The sequence below is a fragment of the Chiloscyllium punctatum genome, chromosome 40, assembly GCF_047496795.1.
Source record: "Chiloscyllium punctatum isolate Juve2018m chromosome 40, sChiPun1.3, whole genome shotgun sequence".
NCBI classification, from domain to species: domain Eukaryota; kingdom Metazoa; phylum Chordata; class Chondrichthyes; order Orectolobiformes; family Hemiscylliidae; genus Chiloscyllium; species Chiloscyllium punctatum.
Window position 1 is genome coordinate 62,576,227 of NC_092778.1, and position 23,050 is coordinate 62,599,276.

Here is a 23,050-nt window from a genome sequence, read left to right on the forward strand (position 1 = left end):
GACTTTAACCCCTTTCTCACATTAGTCCTCATGGGGGCTTAATCTCCAATTAAACACAGTTTGATGCCCATTTAAACGCAGAGAGCTTGAAGCCCAGCATAGTGTGGAGGACTCTAACCTCAACCCAAACCCACCCCAAGGGGACTCTAACCTCAGTACTGCGCAGAGGACTCTAACCTCAATCACACGCCCCCTCCCCCACCCCAATGCAGTGCAGAGGACTCTAACCTCTGCTTGCCAGTGCACTAGTGAAACTGTGTCTCTCAACTGAAGTAATTACCGTTGGAGGAATCTATAGAATAGAGCGCGATTGAAGTAGGGGACCGTCTCCAACACACAGGGATATTGAGAGGGACCAAGATTTAAAATCTCACCTTGGGGGGCCCGTCCGTCTCGAGACACCAATGTCCCGGGTGGCTGCTGACCCTGTCCAATTGTAGCTATCTGTGAGGATCCTGCTGACTACGCTGATATTGTCATCCAGATCTCCTCTTCCCCGCCCCGCCCCTAAGTTTCTGGAGCCCTTCAGACTCCTTTTGTTTTGGCATGTTGCAATTCACCCTTCTTCCTTTACCCACCAATGGTTGTCATGTTTTTAGTTGTGTGGGTCTCGAACTTTACAAATCCCTCTACTACCATAAGATCACCTTTAAAGCCCGTCTCTTTGGCCAAGCTTTTGGTCACCATGTTTACTTTTGTGTCAAACCTTTTTGATTGAATCACATTCTTACAAAAAAGCATATATTATATGAGAGAGAGAGAGCGTGAGAGAGACAATAGTGACTTGCAGTTTCCTGTTTGTACCAGGGCAGAACTGGCATGATGACTCCAAGGCGCGCACACCACAGATGCTGTAAGTTCTGAAAAACAGCAAATGTTCAAGTCAGGTAGCATCTGTGGAGAGAGAGATTTCCAGCCAATTCCCTTTCCTGAAAAATGAAAAAGAAATGTAGCCATTCTTTAGCAAGTAATGGGAAGGTGGGTGGGGCAGAGGAGAATGAAAGGAAAGGTCAGTGATAGAGTGAGAGGTGGGAGAGATTGAATTTTAGAAGGGATGTTTCTAGAGGGTGAAAGATAAATCAGGCATTTTATGGCAACATGGTTTGGGATTAAACTTTGCCTGGTCAGTGATTTCCGACCGTATGCTGTAACTAGACTGCTGCTCTGTAAACACAGCCAGAATTTAATTACTGTGTATAAAATACCATATGATGTCACAGCATGCAAGTATCCCAAAATGAAGATCATAACAGGATAGTGCAAAACGGTTAACCATTCTGTGTGGGAGCCATAAACCAAAATTACCAAACCTCTCCCAAATAAAGAAATCACCAATAAGATTTCACATTTTGCAAGTTTCACTGTATGAATCAGAAGCCAAGGCAACTTTCATCCCTGGCTGTAAGCTTGACTTTGGATTTCTGGTCAGTTTAACTGTATTGCGCACACACACTTTTCTGTTCTCCCTTCTGCAGCTGCTTTCTTTGTGTCTGGCTATATGGCTGTTATATTTTAACTACCTTTCTGTTATACTGCTTGCAGGTCAAAGGTCACCAGTTCATACGGGCCTATGCAACTTGTTCAATTTACAATTGATTTCTTTTCACTTGGTACATATCCTTTCAAACATAATTCAAACCAACTATGGATTCATCCGCCATTTTAAAGAGCTTGCAAATTTTCCTTCCTATACTGCTTCTGGGTTAAAGGTTGCTGGAATTATAAAGTTGGTCTGAATCATATCTATTATGGATGAGGCAATGGCATAATTAGCCAGAGGTTCAGGTAATGTTTTGGGACTCCGATTTGAATTCCATCATGGCAGATCCGATTTGAATTGTATGACAGCTGGGCTTCAGTCTAATGATGACAATAAAGCCATTGTTAGCCAATTAGGCAACTGGTTCACTCCTGTCTGTAGAGAAATAAAATGCAATATGATTGACTCTTAACTGCCCTTTGAAATGACCTAACTGTTCAATTTTATCAATGGCTAAAAAGTTTCAAAAACAGGATTGAAGCCAGATGGAGCACATGGCATTGACCTGGACACAAAGTGACAATGGCAAACTCTACCCTATTGACACTGCTCTTGACACCTCGCAGCCTAGTTCAAGCCATAGTCCATGAAGGTCATACATATAGAATCGTACTTGCATGCACTACCTCAATCACCAACCCTCTGTTTTGTTGCATCCCACTGGCAGGTGAGTAAGCAGAGTTCATGGCACAGTGGTACATAGGAGGGAATATATCATTAATGTGAAGAAGGGACTTCATCTCCACCAAGACTGGTGGTGACCAATCTTACTGATTCTGTCACAGACAGATGAATCTGTAATCATCAGATTAATGAGGATTAAAGTCAAGTATACTGTCCTTTGTTAATTCCCTCACCACCTGCCACAGATCCAGTCTAGCAGCAATGTCTGTTAGGACTCAACCAGGTAGATCGGGAGTAATGCTGAGCACTCAGACAGACACTGGCTTACCATAATGCTGAATGGGATAGGGATTGAACAGATTTACCATTAGAGCTGACATGAAGTGAGGAGGGGCAGAATTTTTGAGGGTGAGGGGGCATTGGAAATGCTGGGGGAGAAAGGGTGTTGATAGTTTAGATTTAAGTGATTGGAATGTGAGAATGACAGACAGTGGGACATCTGTTCTTTCCAGTTTTGCAGTTAGGCACAGACCAGTGTTCGGTTATTCTCCAGAATGCAGTGGCTACAAGAACAGGTCAGAAGCTAGGAATATTGTAGTGAGTAACTCAACACCTGACTTTCCCCAAAGCCTGTCCACCAGGCACAAGTCCATGAGGGTGATGGAAAATACCCCCACCTCCCTGGATGAGTGTTGCTCCATGGGATATGGGTGTTGCTGTCTGGTCCAGCATTTATTGCCAAACCTAGTTGACCGTGAGGGTGGTATTAAACTGTCCCCTTGAACTGCTACAGCCCATGGGGGTATAGGGAACCTCAGTGCTGGAAGGAGTGGAGTTCTAGTATTTTGGCCCAGCAACTGTATAGGAATGGCTGATATATTAGGGTAATGCTGAGCTTAGAAGGAATCCTTTAAGTGGTGATATTCCTGTACGTATGCTACCCTTGTCCATAATAGGTATCATGGCTGTGAAAGATGCTGTCAAAGGAGCAGCAATGAGTTGCTGAAATATCTAAATGAGATTCCAGATTAGGGAAATATTAGAATCAGTGCTGGCCCAGTGGAATATTCAATTGAATCCAATTGTTTATAAGATTTAGGTGAGAGGAGAGAGATTTTAAAAGGGACCTGAGGGACAACTTTTGCAGAGGGTGGTGCATGTATGAAATGAGGTGCAAGAGAAAGTGATAGAGGCAGGTACATTTAAAAGACATTTGGACAGGTACATGGATAACAAAGGTTTAGACGGATATGGGCCAACCGCAGGCAAGTGGGATTGATTCAGTTTAGGAAACCTGGTCAGCATGGATGAGTTGGGCCGAAGAGTCTGTTTCTGTGCTGTATGACTCCATAACTCCATTGTCAACTCAGCCCAAATTAACCACTAATATGATGCCCAAAATGACTGATCATGCTGGAAAGAAAGCATATACTCAGATAATTACCAGAAGCAAAGAATATTTGTCAACAGTGATGGTACATTTTAATAGACTGAAAGTGGGATGCAAAGGGATCAACACCAGATGAAGATTAAAAGGAATGAAAAGTGGTGGACCAGTTGAGTTTCAAATTTGAATTTAAAATTGGCGTTCAAAGCTTAATTTTTGTTTCATTCTTTTGGGAGTGGTGGGTGTTGCTGGCAAAGTCAGCATTTGTTGCTCTTCCCTAATTGTCTTTGAGAAATTTCTGTGTTACTTATAACACTCTTTTTAGCAAAGACTGTTGAGTGGTTAGTGGTGTTTAGCTTGCAGTTCTGAATCCTGATCCTCGCTTGAATTGTAATTTATTTTCGTCATTCATGGGACTTGGGTACCGTGGGCTGGGCCAGCATTTGCTGTCCATCCCTATTTGTCCATTGAACTGTCTTGTGACCTTGACCATTTGAGGGCAGTCAAGATCAGAGTGGGTGCTGGAAAAGCACAACAGGTCAGGTAGCATCCGAGGAGCAGGAAAATTTGACGTTTCGGGCAAAAGCCCGTCATCAGGAATGAGCTTTTGGGGAATGATGAAGCGCTTTTGTCTGAAATGTTGATTTTTTTTTTTCCCTGCTCCTCTGATGCTGCCTGACCTGCTGTGCTTTTCCAGCACCACTCTAATTTTGACTCTCATCTCCAGCATCGGCAGTACCCACTTTGCCCATTTCAGAGGGCAGCTAAGAGTCGAATGCATTGCTGTGGGTCTGGAGTTACCTGTAGGCCAGCTAAACAAGGATGGCATATTTCCTTAGATAAATGACATTAGGCTGCTTTGTTCCCTCCATGGAAATAGACTTTTTTTTTCCATCTTTTTACTGGCTTGTGTTTTTTTTATACGTACTTTCCAAGCATGTCACAATTGAATTGAAATATTGCATTTATAATCTCCCAACTGAGCAGTCTTTGTTAAATGCTCTCTCAATTTGGTGGTTGCAGAAGATTGACAGGGGCTGTTTGATAACAATCATAAGGGGTCTTCATGTGATTTTTCCCTATTTAGCAAGTCTATAATATTGTAATAGGGCTTGTATGGCACAGTGATAGTGTGCCCTATCTTTAGGCTAGAAGGTCTGGGTTGTCATGTCCCACCTGATTCAGAGATTTGTCATGACATCAGTGTAGGGTGATTGAAAATATCTATATACATATTATTATATATAAAGTAGTACATATTATAATGGTAACATCCCTGAAATTGTTGGGTAAAAAGTATATTCATTTTAATTAAGAGATGTTAAATATTTCTGCTCAGTGAAAGTTTTATTTTTTGTTTTTACATTATCCCCTACTTCTGATTCATCCAGAACTACTGTTACTGATTTGGAGTCACTGGGCTGGATTTGTCTTCGATAAGAACCTAGGTATAATTTCTCAAGGATGTATCTGCATTTAGTCCTCAATTCCATTGGAAAGGAAAACATTTTAATTGTAAATTTTTTTGCCCAGATTTGCAGTTTTGAGTGTTGAAAAGATCTTGGTGCATTATGATACTCTTTTTTGGAATAGTGCGTGTAAATAGTTACATCAGTTACATTAGAGTATAAATGCAGTGAAATGGCTCTGCCTTGGTTGGGTTGCTTTGACATTCTTCAGGGTCGAATCATCCTTCAGAACAATGGGCTTCAGAACAATAATGTCAAATAATGTCTGAACGCTTTCAGATTATTCCCGTGAAGCAGATGTCTACGACAGAAGGAATCGTGACCATAGTTTACTGGATACCAAAGTCTATTCTAAAGGAAATGGTATTAACAGCTGTTGCACAACACATTTTGTTCCTGTTGAAAATGATGCTGACTTCGAATGTTAATCAAGTAAAATCATATTTGGTTCCAATTATAGATATGCATTTTTTTATTTAGCCTGAACACTTAACGAAGTACTAGATTAGGTACTGATACAGAATTTGTTGTTTATTAAATTTAACTTGGTTAGCCTTCTCAATGTCTGTCTTTTTTTTAAATAAGACCCAGGTCTATTGTAGACTATAAGTCAGTACCTATGCTTTGTGCCAATGAGTTGTGACCATGCAATGTACAGTTTGTGATGAATATTCTCGAAGAAAAAATACTCAATCTAAAAATGTCAATGAATTGTGACTACACTGTAAACCCTGTACAGGGGAAATTCTTGGTGCATTTGTGGGGAAGGTAGATAAGGAAAGCAACAATAGATTATTCACCTGATTATTAGATGACAGGTAGTGGGACAAGACTTGTGTGATCAGCATGGATAGTGGGTTATCTGGTCTCTTTATTGTATGTAGCTCCAACCATGAAATTATTTGAAGCACTTCCTTTTATAAAGTATCTACTACTACAAAAATAACAGTGGAACATCCTGTTTATTAATGTGTAGCAGTGAAAGCTCTAATTCAGAATAAATTGGATTATCCACTCTGGCATGGTGTTTCCCTTGCACAATGAATAGACATGAGTGTGATTTTGTTTCTGATCCAACCTGGTTTAATTTTCACACTGTGGTTAACAGTACTTGTCATATGACCTTTCAAGCAGTGCTGTAATATTGATAATCTAATAGCAAAGATGTACTGTAATAATTTGCCAGTCAGTTTCAGTTCCAAATATGGTTTCTTAATTGAGTCACTGAGCCAGGCTGGCAGAAATCAGAATGTGTTGCTAAATTTGTCTTCAGCTGCTACACAGGAAAGACGTCATGTTTAGCATTTGAATAATGTTTAGCCTGCAGACTATTAATGCAGTAGGTTAGAAACACCCAAATAATATAGACAAACGATAGTCATTTGTAAGAACAGATCAGTTTTCTAGTCATATACTGTAGAATAAATGACCGATTAAATTTCACCATGCATCTTTTTTGTCAGTTTTTGTAAGTCTCATGTAAAGCTGAAGATGAATGTTAATACATTTTCTGGTGAACTAAATCATTTGAAAATAGTTATGTCAATGAATGAGTGAAGAATGAGCCAAAAATATTTCAGCAAATGTATTTAAATCAATCAAAATGCCACGGCTGTAAGTCTCAAGGATGCTCTATTCACCCATTGCTGTTGTTTATTATCAAAACAAACAGTGAATGGAGAAATGAGAAATCTGGATTCGTTCAGAGTGATTTTTTTACTGTCAATGTATTTTGCCTAAAGGTTTTAGCTCCTTAACTGGTTGATCTTCCATAAGGGTTGGTGGCATTCTCCTCCAAGTTTTGCTTCTACCTACAGCATTCTTTTCAGGTTTGTCAGGAGGTTCTGACACACACCAGTGCAGTACTAGGGGAGTACCGTATTGTCAGAGATGCTGTCATCTTGTTACAATGTAACATTGCCTGTTGTGATGTTGTTTGAAAAACTGAATCTTGTTCATGCCTGGTCAACATTCCTCTCTTGATAAACATTACCAACAAATAAATGAACAGCTTATTTATCTTATTCCTAATTGTGGAATATTTGCCATGGTCAAAATAATTTGCTGAACCTAAATGTAAATTCATTCTCTGTGAAGCATTTTGAGGTACTGAAAAGACTTAACTGGCATTGCATAGTTGGAACTTTTTCTTAATTCTGTGCATTAGAAAAATGTTCAATTTTTGGTTTAATTACCACCTGAATTCCAATGACTAATTGCTGGCTAATCATTGAGAGAGAGTCAATACATCATTCTGGATTAGTGGTGCTGGAAGAGCACAACAGTTCAGGCAGCATCCAAGTAGCTTCGAAATCAACGTTTCAGGCAAAAGCCCTTCGTCAATACATCATACCTACCTTTCCTAAACTCTGAACTGCAAAAGCCTATTTTATTAAGAATGTGAGAAATAGGAGCAGGAGGTGACCATTCAGCCCATCGAGTCTGCTCCACCATTCAACATGATCATGGCTAACCTTGCGTTTCAACTCCGTATGTTCTTCATATCCTTCACTTTCCTGCAAGCTCAGGATCCTTGTCCACAATCTTCTGCCATCAAGAATTCCAAAAGTCAACACCCCTTTGAGTGAAGAAATCTCTCCTTGTCTCAATGCTAACTGATCTAGCTCCTTACCTTGAAACTGTGCTTTCCTTATTCTAAATTTTCCAGCCAAGGGAAAAAAGCATCTTGATGGCTGCCCTACCAAACCCTTCACAAAACGAATTAGATCACCTTTGATTCCTCTCGAAACATCAGAAGATTGGTCAAATTTACTCCACCTTGCACCTTCTCATCCGAATAACAAATTTAGTGATACTCTAGTTACTGCTTCCAGTGCAAGTCTACCTTTCCTTAAATATAGAGGTCAAATTTGCACACAGTATTCAGTTGTTCTTACCAAAGTCTACGTTTAATAGTTCAATAAAATGCATGTGTGATTTTCGTATAAGTAGCATATAAATAGTTAACTGATGCTAGTGTCCGTGTCAGGCTGAAAAGCCGCTGAAAAGCCTCTGCAATACTTTTAATCTGTCATCAATGAACTGTCTGTCACCAATTGAACTATTGGGAACTGTGTTCTTTCTACAAATAACAAGGTATGTGCATTAGTCAAACTCTTCTAAAAATTCACACCTTATTGACAACAACCTCTCCATGCATGCAGATAGTTGTCCAAAATAGTTGTGGTCCACAATGGTTATGGCCATTAATAGTTCAGTAACAAATAGTGAAAGAAGGACTTGGAGTACAATTATGGCACATTTTTCCAAATGTTTGGGCAAAAAATTCTATAGAAGTCCTAATTCTGTAGCAGTAAGACTGAGCACGCTCTAAATATTAATATAATACCTTATGAATACTAGAAGAAAGATGAGGCTTTTTAAAATGTTGACATTTTGTTCCATTTGAATTTTAGAGTTCTGTGTGCTGATGTCGTAACTGTGTGTACAACAAACAGATATGCTACAGAGACCATCTGTAACTGCTGCGTTTATTTCTGTAAGTACAGCTGTTTGTATCTATACTGTGCTTTCCAATTTGTTTGACCTGAGGTGTTTGTTCTGTGTGCTTGTACACAAGCTAACTACATTTATTTTGGGATAGGTTTTCTGTGAAGACCCTCCAAAGCTAATTTTTGTCCTTTATTTGACAATTATGCTGTGGATGTCTCCTGTCCACATGACATTTTGAATAAATGATATTTGGTACATAGAGTCATAGAATGTGCAGCACAGAAACAGACCCTTTGGTCCTACTTGTCCATGCCAACCATTTATCCTAAATTAATCTAATCCCATTTGCCAGCACTTGGTCTATATTGCTCCAAACCCTTCCTGTACATATACCCATCCAGATGCCTTTTAGATGTTGCTGTTGTACCCAGCCTCTGGCAGCTCATTCCACACACACTTGGTGTGAAAAATTTGCCCCTTAGGTCTCTTTCAAATCTTTTCCCTCTCACCCTAAACCTATGCCTTTTAGTTCTGGGCTCCCCCACTCCAGGAAAAAGACCTTGTCTACTCACCCTATCCATGCTCCTCCTGGTTTTATAAACCTCTATAAGGTCACCCCTCAGCCTCCAGGGGAAACACCCCCAGCGTATTCAGCCTCTCCCTGTAGCTCAAACCATCTGACCCTGGCAACATCCTTTTTAAATTTTTTTTTGAACCCTTTCAAGTATTGAACAGTCAGGTTCCTATTTACTCATTTATCAACCATTCAGAAGTCCTCTTTGTGAAACCTGAAGACGTGTTCAATTACAGCATAAAACATGGGAGCATAATTAGACCATTTGGTCCAATGAGTCTATCCTGCCATTCGATCGTGGCTGATGTGTTTCTCACACTTTTGTTTTTCCCCTGCCTTCTCCCTGTATCCTTTGATCCTCTTACTAATCAAGAGCTGCACCATCTCTCTCTTAAATGCACTCAGTGCCTTGGCCTCCATAGCCTCTTGTGGCAATGGGTTCCACAGATTCACCGTGGTCTGGCTGAAGAAATTCCACCCCATTTCAGATCTAAAAGGTCGTCCCTTCACTGAGTTGTGCCCTTGGTCCCTAGTGTCTCCTGTTAGTGGAAACATCTTTTCCATGTTGACTCTATCCAGGCCTCTCTGTATTCTGCAAGTTTCAGTCAGATCTATCGAAACTCCAATGAGAATTCAAGTGCTCCTGACATGACAAGCCCTTCATCTCTGGGATCATTCTTGTAAACCTCCTTTGAACCCTCTCCAAGGCCATCGCACCTTTCTTTAGCTATGGAGCCCAAAATTGCTCGCAATAGTTCAAATATAGTTTGGCCAGAGCCTTAACAGTACAATGCTCTTTGTGTTATTTAATTTGGGATCTTATGGTCAAAACATTTGGTCGTTAAATGTCAACATTTAATTTATTGGGGAAAGGTCCAGGCCAGCATTTTAATTCTGATGTAATTGCAGGTCACTAAATGACACTGTTTTACTTGTTCACCAGCTCTACCTCCTGAGTTTGATTTTGTTCCTTTTTTGCTGTACATTAGAATATTCTTTTAGCCAATTTGAAAGGGCCTCAGGTTGCTTCCACTGTCCAATTCTAGTTTGGAGATGTGGTAAACGAGCCAACATCAGAGCATGAGTTAAGTTGACTTCTACCATTTTCTGATAGTCCACTGCATCGGTGCAAGTGGCCACCACTAAACCTTTCAGACACACTCAACCCTCCATGTTGTGTGACATTGCCACCGTTAGCTTGAGAGCAGATCTATCAGCTGAAATTGAGCATCCATGAAAACTTTGCTGGCAGCTTATAACTTTGTCTCATCCCAATCGTTAATCCTAGAGCCTTTTATATCACTGACATAGCTGTAGCTGAGAACTGCATGCATACTAAACAGTAAAATGACTAAAATGAAACGGAATACTGGAGAACAAGCCTAGCATTGAAGTAGATAAACAATTAGGAAGGCAAATGGTGTATTGGCCATTTACAAGAGGATTTAAGTTTAGAAGCTAGGATATCGAACTGTAGTTGTACAGGGCCTTGGTGGCCATACCTGGAGTATTGTGTGCAGTTTTGGTCTCACTACCTAAGAAAAGATATACTTGCTTTAGACTGCAGTGGAGTTTCACTGATACTGGGATGGTAGGATTGTCCTATATGGTTTGACTGGGTTGGTATTCACTCCAGAGGGGACCTGATTCGAACAAGAGCTAGACTAATTAGATGCAGGGAGATGTTTCCCTGGGTGGGAGTCTAGAATGAGGAGACTTAATCTTAGGATATGGGTAGACTATTTAGGGTTGAGATGAGGGCAGTGTCGAGATTGTGTGGTGCTGGAAAAGCACAGCAGTCAGGCAGCAACGGAGGAGGAGGAGCAGGAGAATAGACATCTCAGGCATAAGCCCTTTGTCGGAAATCAATGTGAAGATGACTGCCCTTATTCTTGAGGTGAAGCCAGTCACTTTCACTCAACTGTGTGGAAGTTTCCCTTGCCAGAGGGTCAGTCACTGAATATATTCAAGGAAGAGATTAATAATGTTTTAGATTTTAATGACATCCATCAGTATGTGGGCAGAGTGGGAGTGATATTGAGATGGAGGATCAGCCACAATCTCATTGAATGACGGAACAGTTTCGAAGGGCCAAATGGCTTACTGCTCCTAGCCAGTTCAGTTGGTAGTGGTCCTACTGAGCCCTGCTTTGTGGGAGACGTTGCAGTCTTCCACCTGAAGTACTTTTTTTTCCCCCTTGGTGCCCTCTGAGAGGTATTCAACATGGTGCGGTGTGCAGTGATGGGTTAAGAGAGTTGCAGGAATGTGATTCCCTTGCCCTGTTTGGCCTTCTGCCATGAGGTTTCATTAGGTCTGGTGTCAATGTTCAGAACTTGTATGACCACTCTCTCCTAACTGTGTACCCCACTGTGCTTCCACCTCTGCTGAGTCTGTTCTGCCAGTGGGATGACAAGGAATAGTGATAGTGCTGTCTAGGACAGAACAATACTCATGGAATCATAGCTTCTAGCCCTGGTCTGTGGGACCGCTCTCCCAATTTTGGCACAAGCTGTTACACCTCAGTGAACAAGGCTTAATGTCTGTAACAGTGAAGCAGTGGCTATGGCTAAATTGTTCTTGAAAAGCAAAAATGGGGTGGAGGAGGCAAATGTAATCATTCTTCTTGAAAACGTGAGAGTAGGAAAGAGTGAGTTCTTTTCAAATCAAATGGTTTTGTTCTGGGATGGTTCTGGGGAAACTGTTTGGGATGTCTACAGCACAGCAAAAGAATGGCAGACTTCAACTTCAGGGTTTCTACATTAATTTGTTTGTGCTAATCTTTTAGATTGCAGCCAGTCTTGAGGGTTAATAACAGTGAACATTGACAGTTGTCAAAAACTTGCCAAAGGATGTTGGTGAGGCCACGTTTGGAGTATTGTGTGGAGTGCTGGTCGCCCTGCTATAGGATGGATATTATTAAATTGGAGGGGCTTCAGAAACTATTTACCAGGATGTTGCCAGGACTTGAAGATTTACAACTATGTGAATAGGCTGGGACTTCTTTCACTGGAGCGCAAGAGGCTGAGGGGTGACTAGAGGTTTATAAAATCACGAGGGGCATGTATTGGGTGAACAGCAAAGATCTTTCCAGTAGGGTAGGAAACTTCAAAACTAGGGGGCATATTTTTAAGGTGAAAGGATAAATATTTAAAAGGGAGCTAAGGGGCAACTTTTTCACACAGCATGGTTTGTATGTGGAATGAACTGCTGGAGGAAATGGTAGATGCAGGTACAGTTACAAATATTTAAAATACATAGGTTCATGAATAGGAACGGTTTAGAGCGATATGAGCCAAGTGCAGGAAAGTGGGACTAGTTTAGTTTGGGAAACTTGGTCAGCATGGACTAGTTGGACCAAAAGGGTCTGTTTCTGTACGCTGACTCTGAGCTCCCAGATGTTGGTCAGGTGAATTTTGCAGCATCGACCATTACAGTTTCTGGTACTTGTATCAATATCATGGACACCATCCACTTTCATTCCTTTCTTTGGACTTTGAAGCGGTTTGGTACAATTGAATGGCATGCTGGGCCATTTCAGAAGGCGGGTAAGTCAACCACATGACTGTATAGTATACCAGACCACAGCAATAACGTGGAAAATTGTCATGAAATGTTTTGAAAAAAAAATCCAGAGATTTGATGTTGCACACTTGAAATTAAGTTTCTGGGAAACGATGAGCATACTTAGTACGAGGAGAGAGATTGCACAATAAAGTGGGAGTTAATCTTTTCCGGACTGAGTGAGTTAAAACTAGTTTTAATCTCCAGAACAAGTCGGGGTGGGAAATTAGTGCTGGTGCAGCCAATGCCACCCACCACCTGTGAATGAATAAAAGCAAAGCCCCAGAAGCAGCTTGTAACGTGTAGATTGAGTAACACCAGGTGTTCCTTATGTCCTGATGCCACTGATGTGTGTCGCCAGGTTGGATGGCTGAGAAATAAGAGCATGATGCTTCACCATTCCTTAAAAGGAAGTTTCCTCAGCTGCTCGACCGCACATGCTAAGAATTACAGCCTTGTTAACTGGAAATCAACCACAGTACTGTATTCCACTAATTCAACTGAATTTGTGGCATTCGAGTATTAGATACTTCCTTTATGCAGGGGAATGATTAAAAACATGCATCACAGAGGCTATTTGGCCCATTGTTTGTGTTCCCTCATAGAAATTATAGGGGTACCTAGTTTCTCAGCCTCTTTGTACTTTGTCCATCAACGCCCCTTTTGTTAAAATTATTTGTGGATTTGTCTTCCATCAATTTTTCAAGTAGAACATTCCTGATCCTGATATTTCCTAAATGGAAAAATTCTCCTGGTCTAGGATTGTCTTATGAGGAAAGTTCAAGCAGATTAACCCTCTGTTTGTAAGAATGAGAGAGGAATCTAAAACTTAGATCAGGTTCAGTACATTAACTGCTATTTTCATGTCATCTTAGAAGGGGCATATTAATGATGTTTGCTAAGGAAGTGGTGGAGGGCTATAAGGGCCTGTGTTCTGTACATCTCTATGACCCCATTTTGGGTAGATGAAATTGGGAGGCTCTACTTATCAAGATTTACCATCATAACTCAATGGTATGCAATAACTTTGGTAGATTTGGTTATGAACCTTGGAAGTTGAGGTCTCAATGTGTTGTAAATTGAGAGCTGTGTTTGCCAGGGAGAAGGGAATGATTCTTGGATAACCATATTTTCAGTTGTGTGGATGAGAATTTTTCTTGTGTCAGAAGAGGTAAGAATATCTACTGGCTCATTTGTGGGAAAGAAATAAAATAAGGTACACCTGACCCTAATACAAATGGTAAACAGTGCAGTTGATGGTATACTGTTTCCAGCTCGTTCAAGTAGGATTCTTGATCTAAAGTTTCAACTTGAGGGTAGATTTGTTCATTTTGCTCATTTTGATTTTTCAGATGTTTAATTTTGCAGGAAGACTTTGTTAATAAAGTCTTGTGTGTGAACTCTTATCCTGAATGGATAACAGACTCCCAAATGGTCACCGTTCCCTTGAAGCAGGTTCCTGATCACACTTGGTCGTAGCAATTTATTAGGTAAAAACAATGACTGCAGATGCTGGAAACCAGATTTAGGATTAGTGGTGCTGGAAGAGCACAGCAGTTCAGGCAGCATCTGAGGAGCGGCAAAAGCCCTTCATCAGGAATGATGAAGGGCTTTTGCCTGAAACGTCGATTTTGCTGCTCCTCGGATGCTGCCTGAACTGCTGTGCTCTTCCAGCACCACTAATCCAAAAAAATGTAGCAACTTATTATTTATTGTGAAGTTCCCTCTAGTTTGGCAAGGAAACCATTGATAATGAATGCAGAACTTTTATCATGTTCAGCTGGTCCTTTTGTTTTAAGTCGGCCTGTCCAGGGATGTAATGACTCACCTCTGGAGCAGTTGGGACTTGAACCAAGACCGCCCGACTCAGAAATTGGGATTCTGTGCCACAAGACCCTCTGTTTTTCTTTAAACTGGTATGAAGATTGCTGTTAGGTGTCTGGTCAGAGTTTGAGCCTTCTTTGTGGTTTTGCAATGACCTTTCTGTGGATCCTACTGAGTTCATAGTGTTGTTGTTGTTAGCGTGGAAGTTACTTTGGTTTATTGTGGAATCATAGAAATCCTACAGTGTGGAAGCAGGCCATTCAGCCCATTGAGTACACGCTGATCTTCCAACGAGCATTCCACCTCGAACCACCCTCTACCCTATCCCTGTAGCCTGGCATTTTCCACGGCCAATTCACCCTAACCTGCACGTCTTTGGACTGTGGGAGGAAACTGGAGCACCCGGAGGAAACGCATGCAGACACAGAGAATGTGCAAATACCATACATCACCCAAGGCTGGAATCGAACCCAGATCCCTGGTGCAGTGAGGCAACAGTGTTAACCACTGAGCCACCTTCGTGCCATTATTGTTTGTGTCTATCTACCTGTTACCCTTCACACGGAGTATGGCCGACTCCTGAAGTGTTTATTATCGTAGTGATTTTCATCTCAGGTTTGCCTACAATATATCATCATGCTTTAGTTGAAAAAATACATGACTTCACATCAAAAACATCTGTAGAAACAGTGGAAAGCTAGTGGGAAATTTGTGTACTCTTCTAAATATAGATACTTATTAAAGAATAAGAGAACATTTCTTTGCTGTTTTCAGTAATCATACAAATGAATGTTGGGATTTAAATTGTGATCTGGTGTTGCTTATTCTGGGTCCCCTATACTTTTGTATTGGTGTTCTGACAGCCATGCTAACTATCTACCATGTTACAGTCTTTCCTTTGGCTTTCTGCTTTTAGCTGCAGAAGGAGAAACTGTTACAGTCAACCCTGAGACAGATATTCATTCTCATCATCCTCAAAATCCTTCTGTTGGACTTGTGATCAGTTCATTTTTGCTACAAGAACTGACAGGCATCTGCAAAGGCAGTAACTGTGTAAAACCCCCAAGCCACTGGCTGTCAAAGCACTTATCTTTCAAAAACAAGTCACAACTGACTGAATTTTTCACTTTCGTTAACATATGTTATTACTTAAAGTTTTTAGTTATTTGTTGTTTAGAAGATGGAGTCCTCTTCATAAAGAAACTTCGCTATTTATGAATTGAAAACAATCAAAATTTAGTTTTAGATGGAGACCCAAACTCAAGGTTCCTCTGCGAGCAAGGACTGAGTTTCCAATGGCCCAAGATTCAGCTTTGCGAGCAGAGGGAAACTTGAGTTTGGGTCTCCATCTGAAACTAAATTTGTTGTTTTGGGAGATTGTTGTATTTGTGATCTGATGTGTGTCTTAAAAGGCTCTTTTTACAAGGTGGGACCTACAAGCATAAAATGGTCATTTAAAGCTACCCAGTTCAATGTCTCAATCGTTTTGTTTTTCAGTTTCTTTGTAAGCCGCATTCCTGATGCCGAGTTGAAGTGTATGGAGCAGCAGGAGCAGCAGCGGAGTGTCACTGGAAGGGGACTGCTTTAGGCCTGCAGTTGAGAAACATGGGCCAGTGTGTCACCAAGTGCAGAAACCCCCCTTCATCTCTGGGCAGTAAAACTGGAGATAAAGAACCTGGGAGCAAATCACATGTTAAGAAAACTGCCAGCCCTGGTGAAGAATTTAGCTCGATGTGTGCAAAAGCTTCTGGTGATATACTTGCCAATGGAACAAAGAAAACTGATGTCGTGGAATCAACCCAGCCCCAACTCGCTCACTCTGGAGACAGTAAAAAAGAAGAATCGTTTTCATATCATGAGGAGTTCTCTCTTAAGCGTGCGGAAGAATTGTTTAGCAGGTATAAAGACGCTCATGAGGATGCCATCTTAGAGGAGGGCATGGAGTGGTTTTGCAATGACCTTTCTGTGGATCCTACTGAGTTCATAGTGTTGTTGTTAGCGTGGAAGTTTCAAGCGGCTACTATGTGCAAGTTTACCAGGTAAGATGTTTGGATCACTACTGCAGTGATACTGTAAATGGCCATGCTGGTTTGGGTGCAGACAATATGAGGTAAAATGCTGCGTTCACTGCGAGATGTGGTTACATCAATCTGTCAGCAATAGGCAAGAGACACCGTGTGGAAGTGATTTGTCACAGCTTGGTTTGGCGAGCTGCTTTCTCAGCACTATGATTTTGCTTGAACAGCCCCAAAATGAATGAAAATGGGAGAAAGTGAGGACTGAAGATCAGTCGAGAGTGTAGTGCAAGAAAAGCACAGCCGGTCAGGCAGTATCCGAGGAGCAGGAGAATCGACGTTTCTGGCATAAGCCCTTCATCACCTTATTGGGATTGTATTGTAGACTCTCTAATAGTCAGCGGGAAATTGAGAAACAAATCTGTAAGGAGATTTCAGTTATCTGTAAGAATAATAGGGTGGTTGTGGTAGAGGATTTTAACTGCCACAGTCTTAAGGGTTTAGATGGAAAAGAATTTAAGTGTGTACAGCAAAATTTTTCTGATTCAGTTTGTGAACGTACCTACAAAAGAAGGTGCAAAACTTGACCTACTCTTGGGAAATAAGGCAGGGCAGGTGACCGAGGTGTCACTGGGGGAGCACTTTGGGGCCATTGACCATAATTCTATTAGTTTTAAAATAGTGATGGAAAAGGATAGACCGGATTTAAAAGTTGAGTTTCTAAATTGGAGGAAAGCTAATTTTGACGGTATTAGGCAAGAACTTTCAAAAGCTGATTGGGGGCAGATGTTCGCAGGTAAAGGGATGGTTGGGAAATGGGAAGCCTTCAGAAATGAGATAACAAGAATCCAGAGAAAGTATATTCCTGTCAGGGTGAAAGGAAAGGCTGGTAGGTATAGGGAATGCTGGATGACTAAAGACATTGAGGGTATGGTTAAGAAAAAGAAGGAAGCATATGTCAGGTATAGACAGGATAGATCGAGTGAGTCCTTAGAATATAAAGGGAGTAGGGGTATACTTAAGAGGGAAATGAGGAGTGCAAAACGGGGACATGAGATAGCTTTGGCAAATAGAATTAAGCGAATCCAAAGGGTTGTTACAAATACAATAAGGACAAAGGAGTAACTAGGAAGAGAATAGGGCCCCTCAAAGATCAGCAAGGCAGCCTATGTATGGAGCTACAGGAGATGGGGCAGGTATTAAATGAGTATTTTGAATCAGTGTTTACTGTAGAGAAGGACATGGAAGATAGTGTTGGGCGGTGTAGATGGTGACATCTTGAAAAATGACCATATTATAGAGGTGGTGGTGCAGGATGTCTTGAAATGCATAAAAGTTACCAGGAACTATATGGACTATCTATATGGACTTCAGTAAGGCATTTGACTAGGTTCCTCATGGTAGACTGATGAGGTTTACCCTATAACTCTGTGGGAAGCTGGGAAGTGATTGCTGGGCCTTTTGCTGAGATATTTGTATCATCGATAGTCACAGGTGAGGTGCCAGAAGACTGGAGGTTGGCTAACGTGGTTGCCACTATTTAAGAAAGGTGGTAAGGAAAACCCAGGGAACTATAGGTTGGTGAGCCTGACATCAGTGGAGGACAAGTTTCTGGAGGGAATTCTGAGGGACAGGATTTACACCTATTTGGAAAGACAAGGACTGATTTAAGGATAGTCAGCATGGCTTTGTGTGTGGGAAATCATGTCTCTCGAACTTGAGTTTTTTGAAGTAGTAACAAAGAGGATTGATGAGGGCAGAGTGGTAGACGTGATCTATGTGGACTTTGGTAAGGCATTTGACAAGGTTCCTCATGGTAAACTGGTTAGCAAGGTTAGATCTCATGGAATACAGGGAGAACTAGCCATTTGGATACAGAACTGGCTCAAAGGTAGAAGACAGAGGGTGATGGTGGAGGGTTGCTTTTCAGACTAGAGGTCTGAGACCAGTGGAGTGCCACAAGGATCGGTGCTGGGTCCACTGCTTTTCATCGTTTATATAAGTGATTTGGATGTGAACATGGCAGGTATAGTTTGTAAGTTTCTAGGTGACACCAAAATTGGAGATGGAGTGGACAATGAAGAGGGTTACCTCAGATTACAACTGGATCTTGATCAGATGGGCCAATGGGCTGAGAAGTGACAGATGGAGTTCAATTTAAATAAATGCAAGGTGCTGCATTTTGGAAAAGCAAATCTTAGCAGGGCTTACACACTTAATGGTAAGGTCCTGGGGAGTGTTACTGAACAATGAACCTGCACTCCAAGGTCTCTTAGTTCCTTGAAAGTGGGGTCACCGGTAGATAGGATAGTGAAGAAGGCATTTGGTATGCTTTCTTTTATTGGTCAGAGTATTGAGTACAGGAGTTGGGAGGTCATGTTGCGGCTGTACAGGACTTTGGTTAGTCCACTTTTGGAATATTGTGTGCAATTCTGGTCTCCTTCCTATTGGAAGGATGTTGTGAAACTTGAAAGGACTCAGAAAAGATTTACAAGGATGTTGCCAGGGATGGAGGATTTGAGCTACAGGGAGAGGCTGAACAGGCTTGGGGCTGTTTTCCGTGGAGCATCAGAGGCTGAGGGGTGACCTTAGAGGTTTACAAAATCCTGAGGGGCATGGATAGGGTAGATAGTCAGGGTCTTTTGCCTGGGGTGGGGGAGTTCAGAACTAGAGGGCATAGGTTTAGGGTGAGAGGGGAAAGATATAAAAGGGACCTAAGGGGCAGCGTTTTCACGCAGAGGGTGATGTGCGTATGGAATGAGCTGCCAGAGGAAGTGGTGGAGGCTGGTATAATTACAGCATTTAAGAGGTGGCATGGGTATATGAATAGGAAGGGTTTGGAGGGATACGGGCCGGGTGCTGGCAGGTGGGACTAGATCGGGTTAGGATATCTGGTTGGCATGGACGGGTTGGACCGAAGGGTCTGTTTCCATGTTATATATCTCTGACTCTGGCATACAATTGGTTGTTTTGTAATCTTGTGCAAGGTTTTGGCTTACAGCAGTGACTATATTTCAAACGTTACTTCATTTTTGTGAAGCACTTTGAGAACTTCCAAGATTGCGAAGGGTTCATTCTTAATGTCATTTGAGTTTGGCAGACTCCATATACAGAGAGAGTGGAATTTAATGATATTCACCTCCATAGGATCCAGTAATATTTTCATTGTCTTCAGCTGTTCAGAAAGGGACAGACGATAATTAAGGGAACAAAGCTCAATTCATTCAATTACCCAGTGAAATCTGGTTCTCTATTCACCCACAGGAAAAAATCTAACATTGTTTTTGTGTAATTCACCAACTAATTTTATTTCTGCTATTTTCAGCACACGTGAGAATTTCAAAAATTCAGAAATAAATTGCTGGGTTTTTACATTATTTGGTTTCCTGTGTAGTAACACTCCATCTGAATGGAATGCACACTATTATTTGAAAAAAAAATGTTAAAAAATCATTTGAAATTGATAACTTTGGTATAAGTCAAAAAGTTGAAGGTCTGAGAGAGAAAAGGATGATTTGATTTGATGTGAACCTGATATTTACAAAATTTAGTGTTTTATTAGGTGAGTTGGACTTGCGTATGTTGTATAATGGACACTAGTAACTCTTGCTAGTCAATACTTGAGGTAGAATCCCTATAGTATGGAAACAGGCCATTCAACCCATCGAGGCTGCATCAACCCTCAATATCTCTCACAGACCCAGCCCCCACCCTATCCCTGTAACCCCGCATTTCCCATGGCTGATCCACCTGAGCAGCACATCCCTGAACACTATATGGGCAATTTAGCAGAGCCAGTCCATCCTGACCTGCATGACTTTGGACTGTGGCAAGAAACCAGAGTACCCAGGAAAACCCACATAGACACAGAGAATGTGAAAACGCCATACAGATGGTTGCCCGAGGTTGGAATTGAACTGGAGTCCCTGACACCTCACAGCAGCAGTGCTAACCACTGAGTCACCGTGCCACCCTATTCACAATACTCAAGCATTTTCATTTGCATAATCATTCATCAATGCAATTAGGAGACTAAAATTCTGAAATCTGTTTGCCCGGTTATTAAGTTTAAACCATTCTGTTGATGTAACTGATGGCAATTGTGTTAAATAAAAATGTGTTGCCTCTATTAAAAAGTAATTGCATTAAAAGCATCAGAAACTCTTAATTAATACACAGGCTTTTCAACTGGTTCAAGATGTTCTAATTAATTCCTTTTCCCTCCTTTTACGACAGGAAAGAATTTGTTGAGGGGTGCAAGGCATTAAATGCAGACAGTATTGATGGAATCCGTGCCAGATTCCCAAGCCTTATGAATGAAGCCAAAGTTGAGGACAAGTTCAAGGATTTGTATCGATTTACGTTTCAGTTTGGGCTGGACTCTGAGGAAGGTCAGCGATCGCTACGGAGGGAAATAGCTGTTGCTCTTTGGAAACTGGTGTTCACACAGAACGTACCTTTCATATTGGACCAGTGGCTGAGCTTCTTAACTGAAAACCCACCCGGAATAAAGGGAATCTCTCGAGATACGTGGAATATGTTCTTGAATTTTATTCAGGTGATAGGTCCCGATCTTACAAACTACAGCGAAGATGAGGCCTGGCCAAGCCTGTTTGACACATTTGTAGAGTGGGAAATGGAGCGGCGAAGGAAAGAAGGGCTGGCTGAAGAACCGTTACACTTAGTTACAGAGGCTGCAAATGTGGAAATGTTCGGACAAATTGCTACAGACTACCAAGTAACAGATGACGAGTAGTGAGCAATAACAGAAACTGACAGCGTATGTAGTTTACTGCTCCTCACCACCCTCAATTGCCTTGTTGCTAAAAGGGCTCCAAGATGCTGTAATAATTTATAGGCACTTTTTAAGCAATTGGGTAATACCTTTTTTAAAATGCTTGTTCACAAAAGTATGCAGTAATTCACTAGTTGCCCTAATAAAAGCAGCATCCGTTTCAGCCTTTGAATACTACTGGTGTGAAGTAGTTTGACATCATTACTGCAGAGGTTTGTCTTTGCTTCTATAATTGTGGTGTTTCATGAAATTCCTTGGTTTAAAAAGGCGAGTCGTGCCAGAGCTCATTCTGACAAAGTCATCGAATGAGCTGGGGGGGGGGGGGGGGGGCAGCTGCTGCTGTGTATGATGCTGTTTGTAGCTGTGGAAACAGTATAAAATGAAAGACAGTATTAAACATTTTACCAGTTTACTGATCAAGAATTGGAGAGGTGCTGTGGCATTCAAAGTTGCAAGACTTCTGCAGTTCTTCAAGCAGCCATGCAGTTTTTCAGTACGTTAAGCTGGTAGCTGGGTTAGCACTGTGCTGTTGTATGTACGCTGTACTGGTACCAGGGTTTGCAGTACATGTACACAGTTCACATGTGCACTCACATCTGTAAAGTTTGTTTCCTTGTGTGCACTTGATAAGCACCTGGGTTCTTTCAAAGCCCCTCCCCCCCCGAGATAAAATCACAGTGATCTGGAATCTTTAGCTAAAGCATTGGGTTTCAGCTTGTTACGTTTACAATCCATTGTTACAATTGAGATAGTGCCACTGGTTTGCGCACATGATGATATTAACCAAAACCAGTTCACTTTGGGGCACAAAATGTGCATTTATGTCGATTGCACCTGCAGGTACCATAAATGCCCCACCAATGATTTTTGCCTCATTTACTAGTGAGTTCAAAGAGATACCTTTCTGAATAAAATCAAATCTATGGCTGCCTTAGCATCTCACTGGAGGGAACATCACTTCTACCAAGGTATATCAAGGTGGCTTGCTCACAAAGCTGATTGCACTATTTTAGTCTTGGCACAGATTTTAACACCAAGTATTCATGAAGCAATAGGCAGCAGGGCATAAAGGAATGGAATCAGTCCTGCAAATACTGTTGCCTTAACTAAAATCAACTGAAATGTGATTTATTTTTTCTTGAATTTATTACTGAACTACAGCTTTTTATTAATCTGAGGTTTGGCTTTTTTTCCTCCAGTGTCCCTTCAAGTTTTGTGAAAATTCAAAAATGTCCATTTTACTGTATTTTTGTTACGAGAAATTTATAGTTGAGTGACATGTGTAAGTGTGCTTGTGACCCTCCATGTCCTATTGCATTCTGCAACCTTTGGTGTGTTACATCCGTTGAGTGTATCTCTCACTGATTTTTAAAAATGCATCAGACAACTGGTTTCTAGCTTAAAACAGGAGAAAAAAAAGACACTTTTTCTATTTTAATTTCCCTCTTCAAAGTTATTCCAGGACTTTGGACCTTGTCTGACTGTCCTCTTTGGATTACAAGATCTTCCGTCCTTGGATTTTACACAGAATTGACCACACTGAATTTTCTGTAACAGGATTACAAATTTAATTCTTAAAACTCTGGTATATAATCTGTGCATTTAGCTTGTGCTACAATGTATATTTTATAGGATAAGTTTTGGTGCTTTCACTTCTGGGCTGCAGTTCTGTGGTCTGTGGGGTGGTTGTGAGTCTTGATGGCTTGTTTAGTTGTGTTGCCACACTTAAGATGCTTTCATTTCTCTTTCTGAAATTTCCTGTCCCACCCTTACATCACTTGTAGGTAATTTACTGAAATGAACAATGT

At 41.2% G+C, this 23,050-nt stretch overlaps 1 protein-coding gene across 2 annotated transcripts in view; it reads left to right on the forward strand.

Annotated features, from left to right (window-relative positions):
• LOC140464694 (DCN1-like protein 3) overlaps positions 1–21,566 on the forward strand; it is a 42,598-nt gene extending 21,032 nt beyond the window's left edge. For both annotated transcript variants that reach the window (XM_072560110.1, XM_072560109.1), the window contains exons 2-4: positions 8,437–8,519; positions 15,930–16,471; positions 20,684–21,566. In XM_072560110.1, coding sequence (XP_072416211.1) covers positions 16,038–16,471; positions 20,684–21,203 — 954 coding nt within the window. In that variant the 5' untranslated portion in view covers positions 8,437–8,519; positions 15,930–16,037 and the 3' untranslated portion in view covers positions 21,204–21,566. The remainder of the gene's footprint in view (positions 1–8,436; positions 8,520–15,929; positions 16,472–20,683) is intronic.
• Positions 21,567–23,050: the final 1,484 nt, after the last annotated feature.